The sequence below is a fragment of the Ovis canadensis genome, chromosome 11 (genome assembly GCF_042477335.2).
Source record: "Ovis canadensis isolate MfBH-ARS-UI-01 breed Bighorn chromosome 11, ARS-UI_OviCan_v2, whole genome shotgun sequence".
NCBI classification, from domain to species: domain Eukaryota; kingdom Metazoa; phylum Chordata; class Mammalia; order Artiodactyla; family Bovidae; genus Ovis; species Ovis canadensis.
The window spans coordinates 71,065,636-71,089,299 of NC_091255.1; the positions used below are offsets into that span (position 1 = coordinate 71,065,636).

Genomic DNA, 23,664 nt, shown 5'->3' on the forward strand with positions numbered 1-23,664 from the left:
CAACTGATCTAGGCAGCACACATTAATCTCAGAAGTTTAGATTAAGCTAAGTGAACGAGCCCAGACACTGGGATTTGATTTACATGGCAGACGAAAGACAAACGTACAGGGACATAAGTCAGAGGAGCAGTCGCCCAGGGCTGGGGCTGGAGGAGAAGACTGACTGCAAAGGCATAAGAGGGTGTCTCCAGGGTAACGTGAAAACTCTGAATCTCAGCACTGGTGGTGGTGAGCACCTCTATATATGGGTCAAAACACATCAAACTACATTTTAAAAGGCTGAATTTTACCATGTATAAATTATACCCCAATAGACTAGACTTTAAAATATATAGAGGGCAATTTTTCCTTATTTATAAACTCTAGTGGACAAGAGACCAGGATTTGCACAAGAAATAACTCCTTTAGATCAGCTATTGCAGAGCAGCCATTCATGTTCAGTATGCTACAGAAGCATTTAATGGGAGAGGGCTTACTATCTCAGCTTTAAATGATTTTCATTTAAAATGATCTACTAACAGTTTTTTCAGAAAATGGATAATATCAATCGTAAGTGACAGGCTGCATGCAAATTCTGTACATCTGTGCACATATCTGTGTGTTCTGGAGAGAGGACCCAGGGTTTCCACATCAGATTCCTTCTCAAAGAGGTCTTCCACGAACGAGTCAGCAATCGTCCTGCTAGGGAGCTTCACATGGTGACACTGCTGGGCACGTCATCAGCTCATGAGCATGGGAAGAGCGGAGTGGCTCACCGTTTCGACTTTGCTCATGTTGGTCCTTCTCCTGATGCTGACTCTGTGGCTGCCCTACGCTGACAGGTGGGTGGTGCCCGAGGCCGTAAGGAATAGGAGACCCACGTCCATGCGTCTGTAAGAGGTTCATGTTGTAGGCCATTGCTGCCTGGTGTGTAATGATTCGAGGATCGACCGCAAACCTGCCCTGGTATCCTGTCCATGGCACCTAGGTTATTACAAGAAATACATTAATTGCTTTAAGGACATTTTGGCAGTCAACCTGCTATAGTGCTATTAATTAGGAAAGAGCAAACACACAGAGATGTTAATTCTACCAAACTGAATAACTACAAAACGAATGTTGGTAGTAACAATTGGAAGACTGATGGTTATATCTTAACTGGCTCTTTGAATCTTTAGTGTGGAAGGGAAAACTGATCATTTCCTGTACACACTAGGTTAGGAAGAAATCAAGGACTTAAACATAGGTATTAACAATTATTTTTTGAGGCATGAAATCATTTTGTAGACTTGAATCATTTTCCTTCGATATGAATGTGCATATGTAACAGATCACCATGAAAATTGCCTTTTAAAGTCATAACTGTATAGATATATGGGTTAATAAACCTGAATAAAAGAACAGGGAAAAAATTTAAGAAAGAATTCAGTCTAAAGAGTCTCAACTCAAAAAAGTACGTATGACTACTCTTTCATATGAATAACCAGATCATTTAAGGTTCATTTACTGTCAGCAAAATTCAAACATGTCACTAGTTTACCAATGCTTCTGATTAATTAAACTACAGAAACAGAAAATTTCTTTAGGTGTGTCTAAATATATAATTGCTGCATATTAACATAAAAGGAATAAATACAATGACATCTGAGCTACCATCTCTATTATTTTAATATAACTGTTAAATGCAGACTCTTAGAAATCTTATATAATAAAAGCCTCTGTGACCTAGTGAAATGAAATCTAGACCCTAAGCGACTTACTTAAAGGAGATGATATATAATGTTGCCAGGCTGTCTGGGAGGAAATAACTCAGCTAAAATTGAAAGTCTATGGGGAGTCGACATAAATGAGATACTTCTTATTGACAGGTGTCCTCACTGGCCCCCGTGACTGAACTATCAAGACCAATACGGCTGAAAAATGTCAGCAGCTATGCATTTTTCCATTCTGGGCGTGTGGACAGGGGTGTCCAAGATCCTTGACAACGATCACCTCTATCTGAAATTACAGTACTTGTCTTAAATGAAAGAAATATTTTCTAGGCTAAAAATTCCTGAATTTGGAAATATTTGTTTAACAATAAATTTTTCACTTACCAAAATATTCAAAAATCTTAAAGAAAATAAAAATGAGCTTTACATAAGATGGAAGCCTCTAAAAATCTAGGCAGTCTTAGAAATATTTAATAATGTTTTTAAGTACAGGCAGGATTTCGCAAGGAAGGCGTGGAATTCCTCAGATATGTTTAGATCCAAGGGAGCTAGACTACTCTATGCCTTTCTGTCTCCTTCTTAGGAAGCGTTAGTAAATTATATAAGAATGAAAAAGCAAAAGATGAAATAAAAACATTACTTTATAAAACAAGAGTCCAATTTACTAGCTCTGTTAACTTTTAGCCCAACTTTTCCCAGTAAAAATATTTAAAACAATACAAAGGCTTCTCAATCAAGACATCCAACCTACAGATTTCTTCACAGCCAATGACAATCCAGTAACAAACCGCAAGCAACAATTCACATTTTTTGGGTCGTAAGAGCTGCTTTTAAAGAAGCTTACAGGCATTGAAAAGCTGAAAAAAGAGACTGGTAGAACACTGACTGGGTAGTAATTTAGTGAAGCCCATTTCATCTCATTCGATAGAGAGTCTCTTAAACAGCTACTTACAGGTAAAGGCACGGACATAACGACATTCCCTCCATAGACAGCAGGTACATAAAGAATACTCGTCCCAGTGTGAGGATCGATTCTTTGAACAGGGCTTGGAGATTTCCCCAAATTTGGGTGAGGTCCAAGAGGAGGTGGAGGAGTATATGCTCTGATAGGATTGCCAATAAGCACAGAGGGATTGGGCTGAACTGAAAAACGAATAGAAAAAGGACATAAGAGCTCTACATACTGACATAGACAAAAATAATTAAAGTCATCCCACAGCAAAATATATTTCCTAGGTTTGCTCTGAGGTATCTTATAATCAAAGAGTTATCAGTGTGGAAGAGTAAAGCATATTAAAAAACACACTCATTTTACCGCAGTCACTGAAAGTATTTGACTTGAGAGGCACGATGCATCCCTTTTATCAACTTCCCCACAAGGGAGGCCCAAGAATACTGGAGTGGATAGCCTATCCCTTCTCCAGCGGATCTTCCAGACCCAGGAATCCAGCCGGGGTCTTCTGAATTGCATGTGGATTCTTTACCAACTGATCTATCAGGGAAGCCCTTTTATACACTAGCGTAATTTTAAATGTCTTGCAAGGAGCAGGGACATGTCCTTCAAGAGAGACAACCATATACATGCATGCACAGCCAACACTCTCCTAAGAGTAGGAAACATACACAATTCTTCAGAATCAACTTCTGCCCTGCAACTATTACACAGTCATGTACAAAATGGTTAAGCAATTATTGTTTTAAAAGCATAATTCTGAAAATTTTAAAAATTTTTTGTGCTTTTCCTTTTATAATTCTGCAACATTTTGAATCAAATAAACTTTATCTTAAAATGTATAAACAAACTTTTGTAAGATATCAATGATATATCAATATTATATCCAAAACCTTATACTGCACAGGAGGCTAAATGCTCATCCTCACAACGTCTATAGTATGTATCTTGGTGCCCATAAAACCACCCCTTGACAGATATGACAGACATATCAAAGCATTCGTAAGAACAGTTGTGTTAAATAAAATTTGGCTGAGTTCCAAAGTGTCTGTGTGTGTGTGTGTGTCCCTCTCCCCATGAAATTTGGGATAAATGTCTTACATCACAAAAATAAGCTTTCATAGGACTAATTCTTCCACTTACCAATTCCATCATTCTGGAAATGATCATTCTGGTTATGATGGAGGCTTTTCCCCTTTACAGAAAAACACAAATGTATAATTTAAACATACCTAATATGAAAGAACAATAACCATTTTCCTAGTCCCATGCAAAAGAAATGTATGTAACAGCAATTAAAATTTAAAGACTGTGAGTCTGTAATTAATAACCATTAGACGCCTCTGAGCTGAGTTTCTGTTTTAAACACTAAGTCATGGTGCTAGGCCTCAAGTTTCCTCAACTTCAAATTAAGGGTACTTAAAATTCTTTTTTCTTTTTAAATGAGTTTTTGTGTTAAAAGAAATATGCACCAATATGACTGATACCTAAATTCTATTCCTTTGCAGCTTCTCTATCAATTCTCTATGAACTAGATGAGGATGTAAAAGCTCTTTTCGAGGGAAACATATCAGTCTTCAACTCTTGAGGATAAGAACCTTTAAAATAATGACATGGACGTAAACATGCTTTGGGTGTACGATATTTTGAGTATGATTCATGGTGGTCTTACCCTGTAAAATTTACTGAGTGAACAGGAAAATACATAGTGTCATAATCTGCTTAAGATAATGTACAGATTTTCTACAATGGAATGTGGCAGTGCATGTCAGAAGCATCAGAAATGGACATACACTTTAACACAGTAATCGCACGTGTGGGAATCGAAATGTCCATCAATAGGAAATTTACTAAAATAAGCAATGGCAGATTCATACAGTGGCATTAAAAATGACGTCTCTGGGGCAGAAATAACATTTGAAGAAACAATGGCTGTGTGTGTCTAGACTTTAAAACATTTTTTTCCTCTTTTCATGGGCTGAACTGAACACACTAAGTCACTGTACAGCACAAGTAAGCACACCACACAACTCACCCTTCAGCCACACGAATGTCTTATTTCGTATTTTACACCTGAAAACTCAAGTAGGGGCAATGGCTACAGCCAGAAGGAAAGTCCATTCTTGACCAGAGCAAAGGTCAGTGATGCCTCATTTATCTCCCTATCAGTTAGCACTCGAAATACCCAGATCGTCCAGCTGGTTAGAGATGGGTATGCAAGGGCAGCTAAGCTCCAACTCTTAAAAAGTTTTAAAAAAACCCCAAAACAGTCCAAGAAGAATCACAGTCGGCTCATTAACCAGAGGAGGTTCACAGTGACTGTCATTAGCTATAAAACTAAAACAAAAATGAGCTTCTGAGGGAGAGAGAAGTGAAAAGAAAAGCAGGCAGAAGAGAGGAGAGAGAGTGAGAAGGCGCGCACGGCGAGGACGGCAGCCCAGCGGGAAGACGAGAGGCACAAGCAGTTAGAAGTGAGGACGGGAGCAGCCGCAGGCAGACGCTCGGCAGAAGAAAGGAGAGCCAGTGGCACAGAGCTAAGATCGGTCCAAGAGGTTAACAAACTGTTCAGATTTGTTAGCCGGTAAACCTGTCAAACAGGGGCAACTGTGTAGCACGTGGAGAAAACACAGCAGTGCAGTCAGTGTGGGAGGCAGAACAGCCCCCCAGAGACACGTCCACCTCAATCCCTCGGCCCATGTCATGGGGCAAAGGGGACCCTGAAGACCTAACTAAAGACAACACAGGAAGACTGTCCTGGATTATCTGGGTGGATCCAGTCTAGGCACGTGAGCCCTAAACCCAGAGAAATCTCTCTAGCTGGAGTCAGAGATGCGGTGGAAAAGGCAGTGAGGGCTGTGGCAGAAGGGGAAGTCAGAGACTCCAAGGGACAGAAGGCGGCATGCGGACAGCTCTGAGACGCGGGGCCACAGGGGGCCTGGGGAGAAGTCAGCAGAGGACGCGGGGCCACAGGGGGCCTGGGGAGAAGTCAGCAGAGGCTGCACGAGGCTCCCAGGGGACCTGGGGAGAAGTCAGCAGAGGCTGAAAGTGGCTCCCAGGGGACAGCCAGCAAAGAGACAGGAAGCCCAGTCCTTACAGCCACGAAGACTGGATTCTGCCAACACCCTGCCTGACCCTGGCTAAGGGCCCAGCTGACCAACACCTTGATCCTGGCCTCCTGAGGCACAGAGCCAAGAAACCAACCAAAACAGCCTGGACATCTGACTCAAAGAAATGTGAGATAGTCAATGCGTGTTGTTTCACGTCACCGAGTGTGTGCTACCTTGTTACAGCAGCAATAGGAAACCAGCACAGAGAGCAAGCACCGTCTAGAGCAGACAACATACAACCAACACAGAGAGCAAGCACCGTCTAGAGCAGACAACATACAACCAACACAGAGAGCAAGTACCGTCTAGAGCAGACAATACACACCAGCACCGTGGGTGCTACGCTGATCACCTGAGCGGAAAAGAAACCTGGAAAGGAAGCATCCGCAGCTCAGTGCTGCTGTGATGACTCTGCTGATGGAGACGGGGCACGTAAAGTCTGAAAGGACCTAAATATCTGGGACTTTATCTGTTTATGTCCTTAATGATTCCCTGAACCTACAACATCTCCTGGCCCAATGAATATTGTTGAATAAATGGGGGAAGAAAGAAACCCGGGGACTCTCACATTAAAGACAGTACACTATCTTCAAGCGCAACCAGCACCGGTATGGTTCCCTGCGGTTCAGTGTGGTTCAGTGCAGGGAAACTCGCCCAGTGCATTCAGGCCTAGTGTGCAATGGCAGGGCAGTCAGTGTGCATGGTCTATGCAAAGTGCACAATGTTTGGCAGCATGTGAACAAAACAATAATGCACCAGTAAGCCGGGACTAACTGTAACGGTCATTCCATGACGGTAATTCCAAGCTTCTGTGAATGAATCTCAGGAAGTGCGCATACCTTTGGTAGAAAGGTCATAAGTGAATGCAGTTCATATCATCTACTTTTTGAGGACTGTTTTTTTTTAACCCCACCATTTATTCAGTCAATTAATTATTTTTCATTCACTCATTCTTTCATCACTTTCCATTTATTCCTTCAACAAATGTCAGTGAGGGCCCACGACATGCCCACCGTGGCTACTGCTGCTGCGCGGCTAAGTCCCTTCAGTCGTGTCCGACTCTTAGCGACCCCATGGACTGCAGCCCACCAGGCTCCGCCGTCTCTGGGATTCTCCAGGCAGGAACACTGGCGTGGGCTGCCACTTCATTCTCCAGTGCATGAGAGTGAAAAGTGAAAGTGAAGTCGCTCAGTCGTGTCTGACTCTTAGCAACCCCATGGACTGCAGCCCACCAGGCTCCGCCGTCCCTGGGGTTCTCCAGGCAGGAGCACTGGCGTGGGTGCCACTTCCTTCTCCAGTACATGAAAGTGCAAAGTGAAAGCGGAGGCTAATGTAAGACTGAGACACAGCACAGAAGGCTGGAGACAGTGAGGAATGGCCCACAAACTGCAATCCAGAAAACAACGCTACAGTCTGCTCCAAAGATCCATTTCTGAATACTATCTAGCCTCTGAGCACCTTTCAGGGAGGTACAAATGAACCCTTTCCATTTTAGCAGCTTCTCAGCACTGCTCCAGCGTGGAGCCTAGGAGTAAGCAGACCGAAGACAGGCAAATCAAGTCCTCCATACGCATTCTGTAGGCACCCGGGAAACAGGTGCTTCCCAATACATACATGATGCCTGGAGACAGTGAGGCAATGAAAGCTTAGCTAGGACTACCCGCTGCTCCTCACGTCTGTAATATTTTGCACCTTCACTAAACCATAGGACCAACATCTCAGCGAGGAGAAAAAAAGCTACCTGATTGATAAACAGCAGGGGGCATGCTTTCCTGCCAAAGACGGTCCTGAGGAAGCAGGTCCCAGAGCATGTTCAAGCGTCACCCAGCCCTGGATGACTATCTACATTAAATCTAGCTGTGATTTTAAGTCTTAGCCCAACATTAACAACACTAAGCTTTAACATTTCTTACGCACAGAACTGTATTAAAGGTCAAACACTAAGGAAACTTGGGGGGGGAAACGACATGGCTAATGTCATGTTTTCAGAAATAGCATTTTTATTGCAGTGAAGTAAAGCACCCTTCATCAAAAGATTCTAGCATATGAAATAAATTATCCAAAATTTGTTTCAAAATTTTCCAATATGTATATGCAGTGGTGGTAGAGTGAAAGAAGCGGGCTGTAGGTGAAGCAAAATTAAAGATAAATTGATAGTTAAATGAAGCCAAATGATACGGACTTCCTTATACTATTCTATATATGTATATGTTTGACATTTTCTACAATAGAAAGCTAGATTAAAAAAAAATGATTCCAGTACAAATTCAATCCTCAAAACAATTTAATAGAAATAAAGTACTGGGGAGTGAAGGGAAAGATGATGACAAAAATAACCTTTGACTCACTAGACCTTAGTTATCTAAAGTCACTATTATTACACATGAACAAATAATAGCTTTCAATAGCCAGGGATATAAACAATTTAGGGAACCACTGTGTTAGTGACAGTGGATAGCAAATGATATCCACTGGATCAATGAAGAAAATTTCCTAAAAAGTTAAAAAGAAAAAACTCGGAAAGCAGCTACTGTGGCCTTTAATCTTCAGTTGAAAGAAGAAAGCCACATGGCACTCTCCTGGACGCATCACAATCTTTATTTACTTATCAGACCCTTACTGAGCAACCACTCTGTGCAGAAAGGGGCTAGGCGCTAGGTGCCATAAAGAGTACACAGACTGGGATTTTTGGCTTCAGGGAGCTTATAGTTTTAGAAAAGCAAGTGGATTCAATACATATTTTCTTTACCTTTAAGATAAAAACAAAAGCAAACTTCAGGATCTTGCTTAGGGCCAATGCATATCAGTATCACGGCTTAAATACAGCCACACCTATCATACGCTGATTAACGTTAACACTGGCCAATTAAAAGTTTATCGTAGTTATGGTATTTTAAGAATGTGCAAAAGGTATAATGTCTTTGCAACATTTTAAATAAAAAACAATAAAGTTTCAGAGTTTCTAACTGGGTTTCCACTCTTCACACACTTTAAGCTACTTGATGCTCCTGAGAGCTCGCACTCTCTCATGCCTCTTGCTTTTCGTCTGAGCTCCTTACTGGGCATCACTCACTCATCTTCTAAGCACCTATGATAAGCCAGATGCTGTTCTGGGCACAGAGGCTGAGCTTCTGACACATCTCCCCACTCTTGCCCTCACTCCACTCTCTTGGTGCTCTCTAAGCAGCATCTCCATAGTGGAAACGACCCTAAACGTCCACACTTGAGGAACGTGCTTCCTCCGACCATCGTCCCTGCGGCGTCTGCCACAGCAAGACTGGAGCTAATCTGCTTCTCGAGCACACACTGCAATGGCTGCCACAGAGAAGAGACGTAGCATTTGATACACACGTTGATCATTAGTTTGTTCATAGTTTAAACTTTAGAAATCTAGAGGATTCAGTTATGCAAAATGCTTAATCTCCTCGCAATCCCAAATCACTGAAGCATTACTGCACATCAGGTCCATTTCTATTAAGCTCAGACAACAGTATATTAACACAGGAAAATCAGTTTTCATCTCAGTTTAATACCTACTCAGCTAAAAGGTTCAAGATATTAAACCAATAATTACTTCTTACACCTTATGTTTTAAGTTTTTAAAATGAAGCCCCAAACTGGCATACTCTCTCAATCCATGTCAGTAAGTTTAATATCATGCTGATGACTATAAATATACCCCCAAAACCAGAATAAATACTAAACAGGCCACTCTCATAGCTTTCTTTTCTAGATGGTAAGTGCAAGCATTTCTTTTTTTCAGGCAATCTAGCAAATAAACAGCTGTTTCTGCCCAAAATAACTATAGTTCAAAAGTAGAAATGGCCTTGATTCCCCCACATCCAATCCCAATGCCTGGACTGTTTCTTACAACAAATACTTAACAACAAACAATTCAAGTTATCTTCAGGAAGTTGGCCAATTTTCTCACTGTGTCAAATACCACTGGGAACCAGCTGATCATCAGCAACAGATGAGAGCTATTTTCTTTATACAAATATTGTTATAATAATACTATTCCTTGTAAAAAAAAAAAGGCGCTGTAAGAGCATGGTTTTAATACGTGTGACAGGTTTTTAAGCTGCTTTGCTTTACTCGTCTCTTGCTAAACTATGTCTATCATTAGAGAGGACTGGGAGATTATATTAGACAAAGGACCCAATCAGGTCCTTGGAAACGCTTTGCGAGTGATAATACCATCGAGTAGCATGGCTGACCACCACACCGCACTCTCGCTTACGTGCCCACACTGGACACGCTCCGTGCAGAACCTGCTGGCTGCCAACCCCAATACCTAGAGTGACCCGAGGCCCAAAATAGCTCTGACACCTCAGCATGTTCTCTCGCTTTAACCTCTTCAATGTTTCTAATGGGCTTTACCTTGGGGGGTGATTGCTGTGGTTTGTTGGTGTTTCCTGTGTGCTGTACTCTTAGAGCCCGGGGTATAAATTCAGGTGCCAGTGGATTCAACACGTATGTCTTCTTTAGTTCTAAAGCCTCTAGCTGAGCTTTGATCTGTTCAAAAGTGATTCCATGCAGGCTATTGTTTTCATGACACAGGGCAATAAACCGCTCCCAAAATTTCCTACAGAAAAGATTTAGATCAGTTTGCAATTAAAGTGGACAAGATCACAGAAATGACTGTAAGCAACTAAAGATAATTTAGGGTCCCCTCTCCCACTCCAACCCCAAACCCTTAGGTCCAATATTCATCTATGATTCAGGTATAATCTTCCCACCAGATCACAGGACTTTGGAAGTGTGGTTCTGAAGCTCAGTCACATCTAGTACCGTGGGATATACAAATTCTAAATTCATCCTGGTTGATCACACAGTCAGTGCTCAACTATGCATACAAAAAGGGTTGTTATCCACACAATAAGCAAGGATTTCAGAACTGATAAGAAATAACTAGTTACTACCATACTTTTCTTTTAATTAACTGATGCCTGTCACAGCACAGCTTATTAACATTAATTGACTAAGTTAAATTATGAAAAATACAGGAAGTTGGAATGCTAATTTTAGTGATTATCTCCTAATCAAATTAAAAAATACTAATGGAGAAAAATACATTCAAAATTGTTCCAGTCATACACTGTTGTTCCTAAAGTTTTGAAAACTGATCTCCAAATAGTAGAAATATTACATATATATTACAAAAGACAACATATAAAAAGTTTAAAGATTTTTAAATGATTATTATAAATATGCATCAGTTCAACTCAGTTCAGTGAGTCGTGTCTGACTCTTTGCGACCCCCCTGACTGCAGCACGCCAGGCCTCCCTGTCCATCAGTAACTCCCGGAATTTACCCAAACTCATGCCCATTCAGTCGGTGATGCCATCCAACCATCTCATCCTCTGTCGTCCCCTTCTCCTCCCGCCGTCAATCTTTCCCAGCATCAGGGTCTTTTCAAATGAGTCAGTTCTTCCCATCAGGTGGCCAAAGTACTGGAGTTTCAGCTTCAACATCAGTCCTTCCGATGAACATTCAGGACTGATTTCCTTTAGGATGGACTGGTTGGATCTCCTTGCAGTCCAAGGGACTCTCAAGAGTCTTCTCCAACATCGCTGTTCAAAAGCATCAATTCTTCGGTGCTCAGCTTTCTTTAAATATGCATACCTATTTTTAATATGAGGTTCAAATAATGCTTTATTATGTTATGAAAGCTGTGTGAGATGATTTCTTCCCGAGTTGGTATCCTTGTGTCCAGTTGGACGGCAGGTAACCAAAATGGCTTCAAGAAGCATAAATACAAAGCTGTATATTACAAAAGCCAGTATATGAATGGGAGTGGAGTTAAAGTATTTATAAAACTGCAGATATTAATTTTAAATTATATTTCTCTTACATATGCTTTCTACCATCTTTTCTAATTTTTTAAAGATGAGTTTAAGAAATCAGTACAGAAAAAATTTCAGGCCTCCACATCAACAGGAAAAGTAAAAATGCTACAAGATAATAAATACGTTGAAGAAAACTCTTGAGAACCCTTGGACTGTAAGGAGATCAAACCAGTCAATCCTAAAGGATATCAGTCCTGAATTGTCACTGGAAGGACTGATGATGAAATTCCAATACTTTGCCCACCTGATGCGAAGAGCTGACTCATTAGAAAAGACCCTGATGCTGGGAAAGATTGAGGGCGGGAGGAGAAGGGGACGACAGAGGATGAGATGGTCGGATGGCATCACCACCCAACCATCAATGGACATGAGTGAGCAAACTCCGGGATCTGGCGATAGACAGGGAGGCCTGGTGTGCTGCTGTCCACCGGGTCACAGAGGTCGGACATGACTGAGCAACTGAACTGAGCTGAGCTGAGTAAGTAAGTATTTCTGACAATAAGACATAAAGGCTAACACAATGGTCACTGAGCCCGTGAAAGTGTGTGTCACTAAGAAATGCTCTTTATTTTTATTCTTAAGAACCTTTCCACAGGAATCAATTTTTTATTTTCATAGTCTGATAGCAAAGGAAAGACGGTTGTCAACACAGCACTCAGGATCTAAAAATCCATGAACTCTCTATCCTTTTGATAAAATCCCACAATGTTCAACTGCATTAATATTTATCAACACATTCCACTACATGCTGTATTAAAAAGGAAGTTTTTTTGGTCTAATTGATAAAGCAACAATTTCATAGAGTGGCATTCCATATTCACGTGCACTTAAAGACATAGCAAAACAAGGAGAGAGTGGACTGACTTCTCAAACCCCAGTTTTTAATACTAAATTCTTGTAATGTGTTTCATTCCCAGCTTACATAGCCAAAATGCTAGAACTTGCTCTATTTCAAGCTCCTTTTTAAACTCCATACCCTGCCCCTACACTCCTCTCACCGACCTCAATGCACTGAGTAACGTCAAGTGAAGCAGAACTGTGAACCAGCCTCGTGCGTCACAAGAAGCTAGTAGCTTCCTGACAAGGCTCCAGAGGTTCCCAACCTTTGGGGCACCAGGGGCCAGTTTCATGGAAGACAAATTTTCCACGGACAGAGACAGGGGAAGGGGATGGTTTAGGGATGATTCAAGCACAGGGCTGAGCTCCTTTGAGAATCCAAAGCTGCTGCTGATCTGACAGGATGTGGAGCTAGGGGGTATCGTGAGCACAGGGAAAGGCTGTCCACAGGCATGGAGCTTGCCCGCCTTGCTCTCCTCCTGGGGTGCAGCCCGCTCTGTGGCCCAGGGGCTGAGAAACCCTGGTCTATATGATCCCAGGGATATCAAGGAACAGATTTCAAGTTAAAGGACACCATTTCAGAAGTAACACTGACCACTGGCTATAAGCTCATCAAGCTAAAACAACTCCAAAAGCAGCCTGGAATCTCCGTCTTAAATCTCGCTGTCTCCTGATTGCCCGGGGGAGGTCAAGTACAGGGGTTCCAGATCTAGGCTGCTTGGGCCTCAGTCAAGGCTCAGTCAGCTGGGCAAGTTATTTACCCTCTCCTCCTACCTCAGCCCCCTCATGTGTAAAACAGGGCACCAACAATATTATTATTATACTTTATCACTTAACAAAAATGCTTTATTTCTCCACTTTTAAACCTTGAGAGAAACGTATTTTTTCCTTCAAAAATTCTTACAGCCAGAAAGATTCCTTTCTCTCTGTTAAGGCTCTTTCACAGACTATTTCACACTGTTCTTGAACTCAGAACTTTAATGAAATACTGGTGGCTCAGACGGTAAAGCGTCTGCCTGCAGTGCGGGAGACTCGGGTTTGATCCCTGGGTTGGGAAGATCCCCTGGAGAAGGAAATGGCAATCCACTCCAGGACTACTGCCTGGAAAATTCCTTGGACAGAGGAGCCTGGCAGGCTACAGCCCATGGGGTCATAAAGAGTTGGACACGACTGAAGGACTTCACTTCACTTTCACACATGGTATTATGAGGCATTTCAGAACACCTAACTCGAAGATCACTTGAGAATTTCAACACTCAGACTGAAAAATTTACCACTAGGGTTATTTAAACGCTTCATCGATTCTCAGCCGCTCCATAAAATGCTAACGTTACGCAATGCTGGTTAGAGAACACAAGTGTGCCCCTACGTGGTAATGGAAGAGTTACTTTGAGAAAACAGAACCTTACTTTCACTCAGTACGTGAACACAAAGTCTGCTTTTACGTTCATGCCAACGTTGCTTCTAGGATCACGGGTAAAACACTGAAAATTCATCTGGTGCCCTTATTTCACAGAGAGAGAGGGAGTGTGTGCACACACACACACACACACGCATCTGCACATCTGTGGAACGTTTATGTCTCATAGAATAGGTGGAATTCACTAACAAGTTCACTTCAAAAGAAGACCTTTTCCAAACATGCTTGTTTGGAGAAAACGTACGATCCCCCCACCAGCCCACCCCCGCCCACTCCCCCCCCCCACCGGCCCCCTCTGCCTCTCTGTCTTCAGGGCACTTTTATCCACACAGGCACCATCTCCTGGGAGAGGCAAGGTAACTCGGCAAGAAGAGTATGGGTTTTGAAGTCAATGTGACATCTGTTTGAATGAGTCTCTTAATAGCTATGTGGCCCTGGGCAGAAACTGAAGCTCTACTTCAGGCTGCCCATTTAAAATGCAAATAAAATACCCACATTGCAGGGTTACTGCGATGATTGAAGAGGCTGAGTGTGGAAAGCACCTGACCCAGCACCTGGCACTGAGAAAGCTCTCAACAGACAGCAGTTACTATATTAAATGTTTGCTGGTTTGGTGAGCAGGAGAAGGGAAAGCTCCCCACATTCATTGAGAGTTAACAGGAAAATTCTGTGTAAAAATACTTTACAACAAAAAGAGATTATATAACTGGCTGCCTTTTAAACCGATACACTATACACAGTAATTATTCCTAAAAACTTGATCAGTATTTGGACGCATTAGATTAGTTTTGTATAAATATCACATGACGGACGCGTGGGACAGTCTGACCACGTCAAGCCACAAAAAACCCACACCTCATCACTGCAGCTCCCAAGAACCACGATACATCCTCCAGGCTCACTTGCATTTCGAGACTAATTTAATTCCTAACGTAACTGGAAAGAGTGAAGCATAAATATCCATATGCCTCAACTATCAGCACTTGGGTTATACAGTTCATTAAACTGTTCAAATGATACAATCAGCATTCCCATTCAGCTACAGGGCATGCCATTTCCTCTCCTACACACTGTGCTGACTTCTTTGAAAATATTTTACCCGCTTGTACATTAATGTGAGGTCCTTGGCACACTCCAACTGAGCAGCAAGAAATGAACAACCAACAGGCCCAGCTTCAGGGTAAAAATCAGCCTGGCAGCACGGCCTCAGGAGAATCCCTCCACCTCTCGGCTCAGAGAAGGGGTCAACAATGCTGCTGCTGCTGCTGCTGCTAAGTCGCTTCAGTCGTGTCCGACTCTGTGCGACCCCACAGATGGCAGCCCACCAGGCTCCGCTGTCCCTGGGATTCTCCAGGCAAGAACACTGGAGTGGGTTGCCATTTCCTTCTCCAATGCATGAAAGTGAAAAGTGAAAGTGAAGTCGCTCAGTAAGTGTCTGACTCTTCGTGACCCCGTGGACTACAGCCTACTAGGCTCCTCCGTCCATGGGATTTTCCAGGCAATCCCAATGGAGTGGGTTGCCATTGCCTTCTCCTGAACAATGTTAATCCCACATAATTCACAGTATAGTGTGACGCTATGGGAGGGGTAATAGTTTTAAAAAAATATGCATCTTGGTAAATGTCTGGCGTTATTTATAAAGAACATCCAAAGGTCATGTAAGACCACTGTTACACCTATTTATTCCCCCAAAAGTTTTCAGCTGATTTTTAATGTATGTCAACTGGTTTCATTTGTTTTAATCTATTAAATTCTAATCCAACTGTATGTGTTCCTCATTTATAAAATGATAAATATAAACAAAAATGGTAAACTATCCCAGCAATATTCTAACCAAATATATTTTCAATGAACAGTAAAGTGACCAAAGTAAACTTCTCAGAGGGAAGCCAGATTAACACACTTAACTTTATTCAGTTGTGTCTTGTAATTAACATATTCCCTTTCCCACTTTTTGTCATTAGTGGCTAAAAATTAATGGAAATTATTTTTTAAATGTGAAATTTAAGATATTTTACAACAGAATTGTTTAGCTATATAAAACAAACTGTGGACCATTCAAATTTTATTTCCTTAAAAATAAAAGGTTATTGTTCATAATGTAGCCATAAATTAAACTCTACCTGACTCCACTGTTAATAGCTTTCCCCTATAAAGTATATTAACTTTGTTTGGAGTCTAATATACACAGCTTACTCTTAAATTAAAGGTCCCAAACTGTCTCCCTTCCCCAAAACTACTTTTTTTCTGCTGAGACAGGAAAACAGGTAATAAACTGCTGCTCTATCTGTCCTCCAACAAAAGACTTGGTCTAAAAGGGCCACTTGCTAACAGCTTTGTCTACTTCAACACATCAAGAAGTAACTGCCCACGGTGTATTTGAGGTCATTCTACTTTTCTGAACTCACTTTGACAGGTACTACTATACTTTTAAAATTTTAATTAATCTCTAGTACATTTTGTCCTTTTTCATTAAGAATTGTCTAAATTTCTGTTCAATGTTTTTGCTAACACAGTCTTTCAGCACTGCATAGGCCAGGTCTCACATTACTGGCTTCATACAGTTAAGATCCCTATTAACTAGTTTAAAACATAAGTGTACAAAGAGAAACTTTTTATCAGTTCAGTTCAGTTGCTCAGTCGTGTCCAACTCTTTGCGATCCCATGACTGCAGCACGCCAGGCCTCCCTGTCCATCACCAACTCCCGGAGTTCACTCAGACTCATGTCCATTGAGTCGGTGATGCCGTCCAGCCATCTCAACCTCTGTCGTCCCCTTCTCCTCCCGCCTTCAATCTTTCCCAGCAGGGTCTTTTCTTTGGCTCTGGGTCTCCAGTGAAGTTGAAGTCAAGTTACCAGCCGGGCTATAGTCTCATCTGAGGGCTTGTCTGGGGTGGACGGCAGTCCATTTCCAAGATTATCCATGTGACTATTGGCAGGAGGTTTAGCCCCTCACCATGTGGATCCCTCTACAGAGCTGCCCCCATAATGGCTTCACCCAGAGCAAGTCATGAGAGAGAGAAAGAAACCGAGAGAGCGGAGCTGCAGTCTCTTTTAGGACCTAATCTCAGAAGTGAGGCACCATCACTCTTGCTGTTCCAGTGCTGGAACAATGTGGGAGGAGACACAGAAGGGTCTTTTCAAATGAGTCAGCTCTTCACATCAGGTGGCCAAAGTACTGGAGTTTCAGCTTCATCATCAGTCCTTCCAATGAACATTCAGGACTGATCTCCTTTAGGATGGACTGGCTGGATCTCCTTGCAGTCCAAGGGACTCTCAAGAGTCTTCTCCAAAACCACAGTTCAAAAGCGTCAATTCTTCAGCGCTCAGCTTTCTTTACAGTCCAGCTCTCACATCCATACATGACTACTGGAAAAACCACAGCCTTGACTTAGACCTTTGTTGGCAAAGTAACATGCTGTCTAGGCTGGTCATAACTTTTCTTCCAAGGAGCAAGCGTCTTTTTATTTCATGGCTGCAGTCACCATCTGCAGTGACTTTGGAGCCCCCTCAAATTAAGTCAGCCACTGTTTCCACTGTTTCCCCATCTATTTCCCATGAAGTGATGGGACCAGATGCCATAATCTTCGTTTTCTGAATGTTGAGCTTTAAGTCAACTTTTTTACTCTCCTCTTTCACTTTCATCAAGAGGCTCTTTAGTTCTTCACTTTCTGCCATAAGGGTGGTGTCATCTGCATATCTGAGGTTATAGATATTTCTCCCAGCAATCTTGATTCCAGCTTGTGCTTCATCCAGCCCAGCGTTTCTCATGATGTACTCTGCATATAAGTTAAATAAGCACAGTGACAATATACAGCCTTGACGTACTCCTTTCCCGATTTGGAACCAGTCTGTTGTTCCATGTCCAGTTCTAACTGCTGCTTCCTGACCTTCAAACAAATTTCTCAAGAGGCAGGTCAGGTGGTCTGGTAGTCCCATCTCTTTCAGAATTTTCCACAATTTGTTGTGATCCACACAGTCAAAGGCTTTGGCATAGTCAATAAAGCAGAAATAGATGTTTTTCTGAAACTCTCTTGCTTTTTCGATGATCCAGCAGATGTTGGCAATTTGATCTCTGGTTCCTCTGCCTTTTCTAAAACCAGCTCGAACATCTGGAAGTTCATGGTTCACCTATTGTTGAAGTCTGGTTTGGAGAATTTTGAGCATTACTTTGCTAGCATGTGAGATGAGTGCAACTGTGTGGTAGTTTGAGTGTTCTTTGGCATTGCCTTTCTTAGGAATTAGAATGAAAACTGACCTTTTCAGTCCTGTGGCCACTGCTGAGTTTCCAAAATTTGCTGGCATACTGAATGTAGTACTTTCACGGCATCATCTTTTAGGATTTGAAATGGCTCAACTGGAATTCCATCACCTCCACTAGCTTTGTTCGTAGTGATGCTTCCTAAGGCCCACTTGACTTTGCATTCCAGGGTATCTGGCTCTAGGTGAGTGATCACACCATTGTGATTATCTGGGTCATGAAGATCTTTTTTTGTACAGTTCTTCTGTGTATTCTTGCCACCTCTTCTTAATATCTTTAGCTTCTGTTAGGTCCACACCATTTCTGTCCTTTATTGAGCCCATCTTTGTATATATGCTGATATTTTAACATTCCTTATGACTACAATCTAAGGAATATTACCAGTTTTTTCTAAAGCCAAGTAACAACCCTTCTTAACCCCCTAATTTAAAGGTTCTCTGAATTAACCAGACACAAAGAATTATTTGCACTGTGAAGCCTTGAGAAAAAATGGGAAGGAAATTCATCAAAAACAAGCTAAAGCAATATTGAAGGAGAACAAAGGGAAGTAACTGCATAAAATTCAGTCTCTATCAAAGATAACGCACGTCCACAAAGTCAGCTTCAGGGCCCACTGGGTGCCCGCTTGTTCTGCAGCACTTTCATCCCAGATGCCCGCAGAGCACACCCCCCACCTCCAAGGTCAGCTTCTCCAAGAGGCCGACTCTAAGCACACACAACAATCACAAGCTGGTCCACCTACCCTCATCACTTTTAATCCCCCTTCACGTTCTATTTCTCTTCCACTGAACTTACCACATAAAATATTACAAAGTGTTTTTATTTTCTTTATTGTCGGTCTTCCTCTCTTCCCCAATAAAATGTTAAGCCCCCCTAAAAGGCAGAGACTTTTGTCTGTTTTGTTCACTGAAGCATCCTCAGTGGCTAGAAGAGTGCTCAGAACATAGCAGGCACTCAGGATATATCGAATGAATGACGATGAACAATGAATACACTAGTGTATATATACAATGAACATACTCAAAGCAATATATTTTTGGTTCCCACTGGATATCAGGTAAGACTAAACTTTAATTACCAAAGAGGTCATGTAAATAAACATGTACACAGGGATACAGATCACTACATTTCTCCATTCAACATGTCCAACACTAACACATAATTACCTGCATCTCCCAATGGAGCATAGAGCAATGGGGTCCCCCACCACGGCAACCAGCGATTGTGCTCTTGTGATGGCAGTGTTGAGAAGCTTGTAGTTAGACAAAAAACCATAATCCAAGTCCTCTGTGGAATCTTCTAGCAGCTGCTCTTTCTTTTTAATTGGTGTCTGTTTATGTTTACAAGTATGCCTTGTACGTACTGTGCTAAGAAACAAAACTCTGAATTGCTTTCCTACAACGAAATAAAAGAGGATTGTTATTCTGAACCAGTAATCTAATAAGAGAATTTCATTTTTAAAATGTTACTGCTAAGTAACAGGTGTTGTTACGGATGTGGAGAAATTGGAACTCTTGTTCACTGTAGGTAGAAATGTAAAATGGTATGTAAAGAGGTACGGAAAATAGTATGGCAGTGTCTGAAAAATTAAACACAGAATTAACATATGATGCAGAAATTCCACTTCTGGAAATAATTTCCAAAATAACTGAAAGACCTGACACCAGGAGGAAGCCTTGGGAGCCCAGTTCATACACTTCACCCCAGATTCTCTCTCACACTGACACATCCATCCCTCATTCTGTGACAAGCCTCCACGTATGTCAGTACAGTTTCAGCGCCAACTCGTGGTCCTCTCCTCTCCAGGCCAAACAATCCTAGCTCTTTCGAGCGTTTCTGACTCCACATGCAGGCTCTAGACCACTGACCAGGCTAGGCCTTCTCTGGACACTTCCTGGGTTACCAGCAGTATTTTTCCTAAAACGCACACCCAAGTTCTGCATGATCTGAATGTGTGGTGCAGTGGACCTATCCCCCATCCCCATCCTAATTTAGAAATTATTATTGGATATTCCCAGGAACCTAACCTTGCACTTGGCTTCTCTGGCACTCACATTATAATGCTGCTTTACTTACTTAAACGCAGAAATTTCATAGCAACTAATCACATGAAAATTTTTAAGAGGTGCTTTACTCACTTAGGAAAATTTAGATAAAGAACAAACTATGCCTTTAATAAGCTATGCCTATGCCTTGCTTGACAGGCGCCAGTTTTAAAAAATCTTTATGAACAGATAAAATCTTTAGTTCTTGGACACATTACAGTGACAATGAGTGTTGGGTGCCACTGTGACTGTAACTACAGCACACAGACTCACACAGTCATAGTCACAGAAGACGTCCCCTTGTTCATGCTTGTTCACTCAGACACAAGAAATTAATGAGCATGTAAATGAGCTCAGCGTCTAATTGCCAATGCTGGCATTAAAGAGCTTGATGCGGAATGAATACACAGATGCTTGTCCAGAAACCTTGGAACCTAAATGTCAGAAGTGCAGATGCTTCGAAAGTTGAGCATTTGAATAAGCAATTCATTTCAATTAACAGTTACCTTGAACATTGAGCACCCTTTCTACGTTAACATCAGACAATCTCTTTTTGCGAAGCTCGGCACGGATCCTGAACACCTGGTCTGCGTATGGAGTCACTACACCGATGCTGCCGTCATCCAGCTTGCCCCACGCCACCGGCCACTTCCTTCTCAGCTCTTCCACACGCTCCACCACCTCAAATACCTTTAAATAAGCATACACACAGACAGATTAAAGGGATCAGAAAAATATGGTCACTGAAATAGATGTGCAAATGATCCCATATCAGCAAATGTCAGTTTAAAACAACCTCTAAACAGGAGTCCTGCTCTGCCGACATGAACACAGGGAGAATAAAAACTTTTATTTCCACTTGGAGCAGCAAATCTCTACAATAGTGCACCCAGTGATTTCCACTTCAAGCAGCAAATCTCTACAATAGTGCACCCAGTGAAAATATGGAAATCAGAGAAGATGTAACTGGCAGTTGGCCCCCACCCTTTGCCTCACCTCCATTCCTACATGAGGACAGGTTTGAGTTCCTACCTGGAGAGAAGGGCATGAACCTGGCAACCCCACTGGGGAAACAGGGAAGCACGTTCCCACATCACCAGCATTTCTCAGTCCATCTCTGCAGGTCAAGCCAATGAAACCACCAGACTCCCAGAGCCAGGGCCTCCCATCGAGTCTCGGCAGTACAAGGGCTACCACCACCTCCACCCCCACTGACAGCTCAATAGAGCAGCCGAGAGCTGGGGCCGCCAAATTGCAGCTGGGATGAGCACACACCTGGACGGAGGGACCGATGTTCAGCAGTCACTGCCTTCCAGCAGCTCAACTTCACCCAGGCCACTTCAGGACCAGCGCAACCAAGCCATACCACATTTCCCCCATTTGAATTCCTCAGACCCCACTTACTGAATCATAACACGGTTTTTAGTGTAGTTCAAACTACTTTAACTCAATGAATCGATCAGTTTCAATGCTTGGTACAATGGGTGACAAAATGATTAACAGAATAGGTTCCTTGTCTGCTAAAAGATTACTGTATATTTAGAAAATATTGTCCTAATTTAAAATGGATATATAAGGCAAGCTCCACAGAGGGTCAGGCAAGAGTCTAAGGGGAGAGGAAGGAGACAATTTTTAATATCTTTTAAATACATTATTTATTCACTATCTGTCAGTAACATCTATTCAAATTCGTAAGAGTAACTATACGAAAATCTGACAGTTCTACTCCTTTTAAGAGCCTGAGGCTCCCTGGCCGGGATGCAGCTCCCACCTGCAGGCACAAACACAAGCGAGCGGCAGAGGAACAGCCTCCGGTCGCCCTGCCGCTCTAACGGAATGGCAGCTGGTGAGACAGACACTGTCCGGGGGCTCCGGTGAGCCCGCCGGCTTGAAAACAGTGCGCTCTCGCCGCAGGCGTGAGCAAGGCGCGTCTGAGTCTTCACAGCAAGGAACACGGGCACGACACCTCGCCCCCTGCACTAGGTGCGGTGGTGAGTGAGCGGCAGGGCCACACCTCTGCTGACCACCTCCACACACTGTCCCCGCACTAAGCAACACAACCATCTCGTCTCTCCCCTGCCCTTTACGTCGTAAGCAGCAGAAAACTGTAGTCAAAATACACAGACTTGGAATGCTCTGAGGAGTTCGGGGAGCCTCTCTCCTAGACAGACTCTACCAAGCTCGTCAAGGTTAACAGATAATCATCCAAAGTCTCTGGAGATTAGTCAAAGAGTTTACAAGAAATGGAGAAGCCCTGTTTCAACAAAACCTACAGGAAGTCAGAGCGCAGAGTGGAAGGCTGGGCACTCAGGCCTGGGACTGCACCGCCTCTCCACAGCAGAGTCTCAAGGACCACGTCAGCGGCCAAGGGGCAGCCCCATCTGCTCATGCTCCCTGGGCTGAAAGAGCTACTCCCGGCGGCGTGGGCAGCAGCGGAACATCAGAGGTCTCCTTTTTGCAGCAACGCGCGGCAGGAGGCCTGTGAGCAGTTAGCAGCACTTGGGCAGCACCTCCTCCTCCCCTTCCCAAGCCCTGGTCTGCAGCGAGGACCTGAGCGGACGGTGGGTGAGGCTGGTGGCCTTCTCTGCTCAGACAGGATGTGTGACAGGAGAGCTGATCGGGTGAGCCTGGCAGCCAGGTGGCAGCTGCCACCTCCCGCAGCTTCCGAGGACAGAAGACCCACTCTGTGGATTCAGCAGCCAATGGACAACAGCAGACCTCGCCTCCCAGCTCGGGCTGCAGAGGGTCCACTCTCCGGGGTACAGCAGCTTCTGGACAGCAGCACAGATTCTACACACTTGACATTCAGAGCTCTTTCTGCAGGACAATGCAGTGAGATAGCCGGTGAAGAGCAAGCCCACACCCTCCTGCAGCAGCTGTGCCCTGAGTTCTGCCCCAGAGATCAGAGCAAACTTCATAAGGTGGCACCCCTCTGTCCCTGCCAAGGGCCCATCTTCAGCTGGACTGCACTGTAGAGTGATTGATGCCTCGGGGAGATGAAAAGTGAAATAATGGAGATGAAAAGTTCACCAGAGGGCCCCAACAACAGCTCTGAGCTGGGAGAAAAACAAACTAGCAAACAAAAGTATCCAGACAGATATCATGTGATTTGAGGACAGAGCAGGGATGGAAAAATAGACAAAGCCTCAGAGAAACGTGGAACACCATTAAGCTCACCAATATACGGGGAGACCCAGAAGAGATAGAAAAGAACAGAAAAAAAATTCAAAGAAATAATGGCTAAAATTTTTCCAAATTTTATGAAAAACTATAATCAACACATCAAGTTCAATGAACTTCAAGTAAGATAAATGCAAAGAGATCCACACCCAGACAAACCATCGTCAACATGGTGGGAGTCACAGACAAAAACAAGTCCTTGAAAACAGCAACAACAACAAAAACTCATCATTTACAAAGAACACCAACAAGATTGACAGATGACTTCTCATCAGAAACAGCGATGGCAATAAAGCAGCAGGAAAGCACATTTCAGTGTGCT

General features: G+C 42.9%; 1 protein-coding gene across 11 annotated transcripts in view; it reads right to left on the reverse strand.

Annotated features, from left to right (window-relative positions):
* Nucleotides 1-23,664, reverse strand: part of HELZ (helicase with zinc finger) — a 146,211-nt gene that overhangs the window by 33,264 nt on the left and 89,283 nt on the right. For all 11 annotated transcript variants that reach the window (XM_069544076.1, XM_069544082.1, XM_069544077.1 and 8 more), the window contains 6 exons: nt 20,669-20,852; nt 19,284-19,512; nt 10,131-10,335; nt 3,787-3,838; nt 2,644-2,834; nt 756-963 (listed from right to left, as the gene is read on the reverse strand). In XM_069544076.1, coding sequence (XP_069400177.1) covers nt 756-963; nt 2,644-2,834; nt 3,787-3,838; nt 10,131-10,335; nt 19,284-19,512; nt 20,669-20,852 — 1,069 coding nt within the window. The remainder of the gene's footprint in view (nt 1-755; nt 964-2,643; nt 2,835-3,786; nt 3,839-10,130; nt 10,336-19,283; nt 19,513-20,668; nt 20,853-23,664) is intronic.